The sequence below is a fragment of the Heliangelus exortis genome, chromosome 9 (assembly GCF_036169615.1).
Source record: "Heliangelus exortis chromosome 9, bHelExo1.hap1, whole genome shotgun sequence".
Taxonomy (NCBI): Eukaryota; Metazoa; Chordata; class Aves; order Apodiformes; family Trochilidae; genus Heliangelus; species Heliangelus exortis.
Genome location: NC_092430.1, coordinates 12,578,813 through 12,586,859, shown reverse-complemented (window position 1 = coordinate 12,586,859; position 8,047 = coordinate 12,578,813). Strand labels below are relative to the sequence as shown.

The 8,047-nt window shown below is 44.9% G+C and overlaps 1 protein-coding gene across 4 annotated transcripts in view; it reads left to right on the top strand.

Moving 5' to 3' along the window:
* Positions 1–3,115: 3,115 nt before the first annotated feature.
* The window catches only part of PLOD2 (procollagen-lysine,2-oxoglutarate 5-dioxygenase 2), a 50,724-nt gene continuing 45,792 nt past the window's right edge, over positions 3,116–8,047 (top strand). The window contains exon 1 of one of the 4 annotated variants that reach the window (XM_071752178.1): positions 3,116–3,516. In XM_071752178.1, coding sequence (XP_071608279.1) covers positions 3,417–3,516 — 100 coding nt within the window. In that variant the 5' untranslated portion in view covers positions 3,116–3,416. Of the gene's footprint in view, positions 3,526–3,893; positions 3,913–8,047 lie in introns of those variants that run through there. The other 3 variants (XM_071752177.1, XM_071752179.1, XM_071752180.1) reach the window with 3 other exon arrangements.

Here is an 8,047-nt window from a genome sequence, read left to right as displayed (position 1 = left end):
ATTTGCGAGTTAGTTCCTACTTAGAAGTTCAGGTATTTAAGTGTTGAGTACACTGTGATAGTAATACAACGAACACTGAAGCAACTTGCAACAGCATCAGGAGCACTGAAGACCCTGCTAAAACACCAGCTGCCATTTCAGGCCTTGACTTGGTATTTCTGGACAAAAGTAGCATTTCTAACACAAGTGTCTGTGGAAGCAGGGCAAGACAGAGCCCTTGGGCACTGCACAGCTGGTGGAGCTCAGTTCTGAAGTTTCACAAGCATTTTTCCTTCCATTGGCCAATGCCCTACTGAAGCCTCTGGGGATAGGAGATGTCTTAGCCACATCTGTCACTTTAAAAGCAGTGTTTTGAGTAGTTTTCAGCTTTGTTTTCTCTCTGGGGGCAGAGCTTGCATTTTCTAAGAACACTTGAAAAATCAAACTAGCTTTCAAGAGACCAAGGAAAATGAAAAGAAAATGTAAAAGTTTCTTGTTACAAGACAAACCTCTTCTAGGGCGCGGCGCTCCGAGGTCCAACCAGGTGTTCCAGCAGAAACTCACGAATAGTGCTCCGAGTCTATTGCCCTCAGGGCTGACCAACCTAGATCGGTGCTACTGCTCCGAAAGCGGCGAGCCTCTCTGCTGGCTTCCTCAGGAGTGAGCTGAGCTTGTGAGTTTGAGCCTCACCTTTTATTGGCCCCCTAATCCTCCTCATGCGCAGTAGGGGCCGGCCCCAATCAGGCACAGGTGGGCTTAACACAAGCTCATGCCCACTACCTGGCAATTAGTGGCACCTGGTTGCCTCATTTCACTACAGTTTCTAGTCAAAGTCTGGGTTTGGACTTCTAGGTAAAAGCTGTGTTTCATCACACTTTCCACCCATTATTTTCCCCATACCTCAGAAATCTGTCTTTGCACGCTCTTTATTTTTATTTCATTAATGCATATTTACAGCCTTCTTTCTTTTAATTCTTCACTTATGCTGTTTCCATGTACTTTTTGCTAACAAAATGCTTCTCATGATTTCTCTTGGATGCTCCCTCCTCTTTATGCCTGTTGGTTTCTCTTTAACAGTGGTGCTTGAGAACCTGCATATTTGTCTCTGCTGAAGCCAGCTGCTGCTTCTGACAGAGATGAGGTGCTGAGCTGTAGTTCCTCAGAGCACTGTGAACCTACGTGACACTCAGCTGCTGATTTTACTCTCATTTCTCAGCGGTGAAGCTTCAGCTACTTCCTGTCCCGTCCATGGGAGCTGTGACATCATCTCCATGGTATTCTGAAATGATGCCCAGAGGTCCTGTCTTATTCCCCTCAGACTTTACTGAAGAAATCTGCCATTTCTTTAATGGATGACAGTATTAAGTTTGTTCTGCATATCTCTTGTGATTTAATTCCTTCTCAATGAGTTCTTATTTTTTCAACTTTTACTGTTGTGTTCTGGATCTGAGGTGAGGTTCGATCTCTGTGGACCTCTTGTGTAATGCTTGTTTACCTGTTTTCTATCTTAAAACTGTAGCTGTGGCATAATAATAATTTTTTTCCATCTATATTTTTCATAGGCAAATTTCTTCAACTTGTTTTTTAATTAAAAAAAAAAAAAAAAAAAAAGAAAGAGAGAAATACTTTCAGTATCATCCTAGTCATGGCATTGCTCTCTCTCAGTTGATGCAGTTTATGTGCCTATGTAAGATCATCAGCAGCAGTAGTGTAGTTCTTGGAAAAATGAGGTGTGTGCACACATTCATAGATGTGTGCATAAATGTGGTCATACTGACTGCATTTAATAGATATTTTTCCTTTGGTGAATCTCTGTGTGCCTGAGAGAGATTGCAGGAGAAAGTAGGTCATGAGCCCAGGAACTGGAGGGTCTTTTCTGTTTCTCCTATAGTTAGCAAATGCAACTTCATCACTGCATGATTTACATTTTCAGTACCTCCCAACTGCTGCTGTCATGGGCCTTCTCCATTTTTCTGAGTGCCTTCAGACCAAGGACCCAGTCTTTCCCTTTGATTTGCTCTACATCCCTCCCTGCTGTGTGTGCTGCCTGGTCCAGAAAGAATGAGCTCTCCCAATTAACCGTAAAAGCATCTGGGCACATAATGCAGGCTTTGATTTCTGCTCAGGGTTCCAGACAAAAGCATGCAGTTCTTATGGTTGCAGTAGCCAAGGTCAAGTTTTCCCTTATTTCTTCCCTTTTATTCTTTCCTCTGTGGCTCCAAAAAGCACATCTGTTAGGCCCATACAGACATTCAGGATAAAAAATGAGGTGTCTGTTTGGTGATTATATAGGTGGATCCCAAACACATGAATCCTGCTTTCAGCACTAATCTTTGTTTTGGATTATGCCCTTGGTTCTCAAATAATATTTCCAAGGTGTAAATCCATACTGATTCCAATACGCTGCCATCTGCTTTTATAATTGTACATGGCTTTTAAACATTTAAGATATTGTTTACAGTATTTGTTTTAATATTTCTTATATTGCAGGAAGAGAAAGACCGGATGTCGGCCAGTTCACATATGTCATCACCATGCTTGCCTTTGGTAACTTGGTGATTTTTTGAGTGTTTTTAATGATCAAAGTGTAATAGTTTTCCGTGTTAAGACGACACAAAGCTATTGTTTCTTTATGGAAATCTGAATGCTAAGATGATGGAGGATCTGACAGGTGTGTTCTTCACAAGCAGAGCAGGTGTACAGCGTGGTCACAGTGCCAATGATGTTCTCTTCATAGACAAAAGGGTCAGGTAGCTTTTCTTGGCCCTTGGAGTTACGGCTTCAGGTGCTCAGTCTCTGGAACACCGTTAATTTTTCAGGAATACCTTTATGGGGACAAACGGCGGCCAACACAACAACTGGCAAGCTGTTTGTAGGGGGGTGAGTACAACTCCCCACACAGCCACACCGCCGGGAGCCTTTCCAACAGCTCCAGCAGGTACGGAGCGAGAGGCAAGGCGCAGTGCCCAGCGATGCTCGACCCGAGGCCGCTGCTGGGCCCATGCCCCTGAGCGCCGAACCCAGTCCGGCCTGGCCGCCCCACGCCCGCAGCGAGTGGCAGGCGCAGCGCAGCGCACTTCAGCGCTGCCCGGGCGGCGGGGGCGGGGCTTGGCCTCCCGCCCCTCCCCCGTCGGCGGCGGCGGCGGCAGCAGCAGCGTGCGCCCGGGTGCGGCGGCCACAAGCGGCTCCTGTTGCGCCGCTCGGTGCCCCGGCTGCCCGGGTCCTCCCACCACCGTATAAATCCTGGGGCGGGAGGCAGCGCCCTTTGCTCCTGCCCGCTGCGGAGGAGTAGGAGCGGTGCCCCTTGGCGCGGCGGCTCTCCCGGCACCGTTTTTTATTTCTCCGGGCACCGTTTTTTCCTCTCGTTTTTCACACCCTGCCCTCGGGGGCTGGCGGCGTGGGGAGCGGCGGCAGGCCGGAGGGTGCGGAGGGGGAATATGGCGTGGAGCTGCGCCCAGCCGCCGCGCCTTCTTCTGCCGCTGCTTTTGGCCCTAGCGCTGCCGGCGGCGGCGGAGCGGAGCTCCGGGCCCGGCCCCGGCCCCGCAGGTAAGGCGCGGAGACCGGGGGTACGGTGGCGGGGTCCTGGCTACGCGGTCCCGCTGCCCGTGGGATGTGTGTTCGGGTGCGGGGAGGGTGGCGGCGGTGAGCTGACGGACGGGCGATACCGGCGGCTTTGTGCCTCCTGACTCGGTAACATCCGCCAGGAAGGGAAACCCCTCCCGATTCTGCTACGGAGGCTGGAAACCGCCGCTTTCACGATTGATTACTTATTTCCCCCCCCTATCCTTCTCCGCTCCGCACTTTAAAAATGACGCTCTGGGCGCTGGAGCAGGTTCTGCAGTGCAGGAGGGGGTTACGGCGCTGGCTGGGGCAGGGAACCCCAGGTTGCTCTCGAGAGGAACCGCTTGGCTGAAAGTGATTTGACCGGCTGAGGTGGGTCATGGGTACATAATGGGCCTTGGAAAAAGAAAAAATAAATAGCAAAAAAATCCTTAGTGGGTAGTGAGCCTCCCTGACTTTCTCATTCTTAGCCCTCCCCGCCCCTTTTCTTTTCTTTCCCTGGGACAAGGTGGTGATGAAGATGTTTTTCCAGGGCTGGGAAAAGCAATAGCGTCAGGCACCTCTCTTAAGCAGTAGCAGCCCCTGATGGAAGTTTCCTACTTGGTGTAAAAAACTCAGCTGGAGGATTCAGTGCCTCTTTCTGCTCCGTAGAGACTTGCTTGCTTTTTGCTTTTCGTGTTTTGCAGTAATTTTAGCTTTAGGGAGCTAAAGGTAGAAAGAAGTTTTTTCTTTCTCATGTGAAATAGAAGAATGGTTGCAGGAAATTGCCTCAGAGGGAGGTGTCCAAGCTCATGTGTCCAACTCTATGGCAAAAATAATTCCTGCTCTAATACGGAGTACTTCTGATTTCCATTTTAAGCCTGTGAAGGTATTTCATCACATGAAGCCTAAAATATTTTCATTTCTTGGCTTGTTTACTCAAAAGTGTAATCAAGTTATTTTTAACGTCTAGCTTAATTTCTGCTGATGGGCAGAAAAAAGCTTTTTTTTTTTTTTTTTGAGAAGTTTCTCAGCAAGTTCTAATTTTGATAGGAAAACTGCTGACTTGGTTGATAAAATAAGTTATAAGAAGAAGTTGTTGATGAATACCAGTGTCTACTCAATGAGCTTCTCATTTCCAGTTTTCTTAATGCCTTGCTTCTTTTAGTCAATTCAGGTGTTTTCTCTGAAGGCTGTTGTGTGCACTGCAGTTTGTAGTCTGTCAGGGCTGTGTGAGCTTTACCTTTCAGTCTTCCCTGTCTCTCAGGAGTGCAGCCTAGGAGGGCATGTTTTGAGTAAAATGTTGAGCTTGTCATTAGGGCAGTGAGATTAGAAGTCAAGCTCCTTTGGAAATCAGCTATTGCTGTCGCAGTTACATTTTCTCAAACATATCGATGCAAATCATGCTTTTTCCTTAACTGTGTACTTGAGATGTGGGATCTCAAGATGATATAAGTGGATAGTGAGCATGGTAAGGATTTTTATTTAATCCTGCTTGTGCTTAGAAGCGTGGAAGGCAAAGAGTGTGTAGTCCAAACAGCACTGTATGATTCAGCAAACCAGAAACAGACTGCTGTGTCAGTGTAAATAATAAAAGGGATGCTACACAAATTACCATGCTAAAAGTTCTCATACATTTATATATAGGTGTTCACACAGGAAGATAGAAATTCTTTTTAATGTAGACATGTAGCACGAGTTGTAGAGGGCTCTGCTGAGTTGAAACCAAACCAATCCTGGAGTAATTTCATGACCCCAGACACTGCCTGCTGTGTTTCTTGTTTTTATTCTAGTTTTAACCCTTAAATGTTTTCCTTGAGCCTGTGCTGTATTGCTTAAATAGGGGCAGCCCTTACTGTGCCTCAAGTTCTAGAACTGTTTTTTAATTGCTGGTCTCTTGGTACTTTGTACCATTTGGTTTAGAGCAGCAGGCAGACACAATTTGTCTGTCAGATTTTAGAGCAGTCTATTAGCATTGCTTGCCTCAGAAATAAGCTGCAACAAGGGTCTCTGAAACCAGCTGCCAAGCTACATCTTTATTTCTGAAGACTTTACTTCTTCACTCAGAAAGGCTTGGAAGAGCTATAGCAAGAGAACTACCTGTTGTACAGCAGTGGTTACTTGAGCAGTGAGCATTTGGCATGGCAAACTGTGTTTGCAGAAGTCATTCCTGTGCTCCTTTGCCACAAGTTTGTTTTTCAAGCAGTCACAGAGAAGAGCACCATTGAGCTTTGGAACAGTGACTCCTGTATGATGAAGATACAAGAGTTTCTGTGTTAAAACAGCAGCATTTAAATGTTTCTGTCGCACTGTACTTGCTGCGTGCACGTTGCTCATTTTGTAATGCCATCCAAGATGCATGGAGAAGACATTTGTCATTGTACTAGAAGCAGACACTCCTCTTGGCAACAGATGAAAATGATGTTCTTACCTAAAATGTTTTATTAATCAGCTGTTGGCATGGGAAATGGCTTTGCTACTTTTGAATCTGTTGCCTGGAGCAGATGTGGGGACTTGGCTGGCTGGATCATGGCAGCCCTGAGGTGTTGGGGCCCTGAGGTGTTGGTGTTGAAATCACAGCAGATGTGGCTTTTGTGGGCCCCATGGCTCACTGCTGTTTGTAAGCATTCCTGAAATGTGAGGGGTGGATCTGTCATGGAGGAGGCCCTAGCAGCATGGATGGCTTTCCAGAGCCAGCTGGGCTGGGAGGGTAGGGAACCTGGCTGGCTCTGATCTAGCTGACTGATTGCTGACTGATCTAGCTGTACGAGGACTCACTTGGAGATACAGCCATTTCTCTTGACTTCTTTGGAGCTCAGCCAAAATGGTTGCTGTGAGTGACAGTGCAAGATTGATAGGCTCTTTCCTCTGAGACACTGGTGCAAACGAAGGAATTTAGTCCTTCAGTCATCTTGACATACTCCTTAGAAGTACTTAAAGACTGTGCCTGCTTGGTGGAGGAGAAGACATATGTACAGCACTGTATGCCTGCCTCCCTCTCTCTGCCTGATTTTCTGTTTCTTCCTTATCTCTTGATGCTACTTTTATCCTAGCTTGCCACCACAGTATCTAAAACTGCTTTATAAACCTGTACTGGGGAAAAGTGCCCTCTGTTTCTTGGAAATGTTGTGCCCTTTTTGCAAGGACCATGTGAAGAAGCTGTAACCCACTTTACCCAGAAGCGGAAGGTAAAGGCAGTGATCACTCATGTAGACACCTTTAGGCTCCAGCTTTGAAATAAAAATCTGAATAACAAATGAAACAGTATGTAATGGGAGGGTGGGGTGTTTGTCTTTGGAAATTAGTTAAAAGTAAGTGAGTGTAGCTGCAGAGGTACAAAGCAGGAAAGTTTGTTTTTCCATCACTTATGTTTCCCTTGAAAATATTTGTCCTTGGCAGTCTGAGTTCTTAGTAGCACCTGGTTTAAATGCCACACAGTGACAGTCTCTGTTACAAAATGGCCAAAAAAAAGATTTATTTTTGTTTTAAAGGCGTTTTTAGGTAGAAGGAATAATTATCCTGTGAAGGTGAACCACAGTGGTGGATGTCGCATTGCTTCTCTCTGTTATGCAGCAGGGTTGGATATGATCATTGCAGTTTTGGCTATAAAAGGCATGTCTAATTAAAATAAGAAAAAGTAAAACAATTGTTACCTTTGTCATCAGCAATTGATGTTGTAAATTGCAGTGTAAAGGTATAGTGGAATTACCATCATGGTTTTCTGAGTCAGGAAGATTTGATGTGAAATGTGTTCCTGTTGAGGACCTAAACTAGCCGATTATTTCTCAAAGATTTCTTTATGCTGATGGCATATTCTGGAAAGTCATGACTTATGTCTGAGTTCTTGTTTTTTTCCTGTCACTGCTGCTTACTTAAGCAAAAGTGACTCAGTCTCTTTATGCAGAAGTGTTTAGTTTGTCTAGTTAATTTGTTTTATTAGCAGTATTACATTGTGTAATCAAAAGCAATATTTCATTTCTGTAGAGCTGTTAGTATGAAACAAATTATTTGACATGTTGTTCAAGTGAATTTGCTTCTTCTGAGGAGTAAGTATGATCGCAATAAGGGCATTTTTATTTTAATCTAAAATGTCAGGTTTGTGTAATTTCTGAGGGACCAGTTGCAAGGCAGGCTAGTTTAAAAGTGAAGAATAGTTTTGTTCTCTCTTAATTTAAATATACAGCTTGGCTCTCTCAACAGAAAACACAACTTGGCCAAACAGATCAGTTGCAGGAATGTGTCTGTATGTGTGGGAATGTTGTAGCTCTAGAGAATAAATGACACTTAACTGTCAGGCAATATATGCTTGCAAGCACAGCCTAACATCACAAGTGTCTTTAGGTTGTTTAATAGAACTGCTCCCGGTGTATTTCCTTAAGGTGAATTCAGTTTTGAAAATACGAATTACACTTGTCATGAGGAGGCTAAATGTGTAAAGTCACTGTTTTATCCCACATACTTTTTTTCCAGGACAAAGAATTCCTTTCACAATTTATAGTATAAGGAAAATGAAATAAAGTAAAAGAGT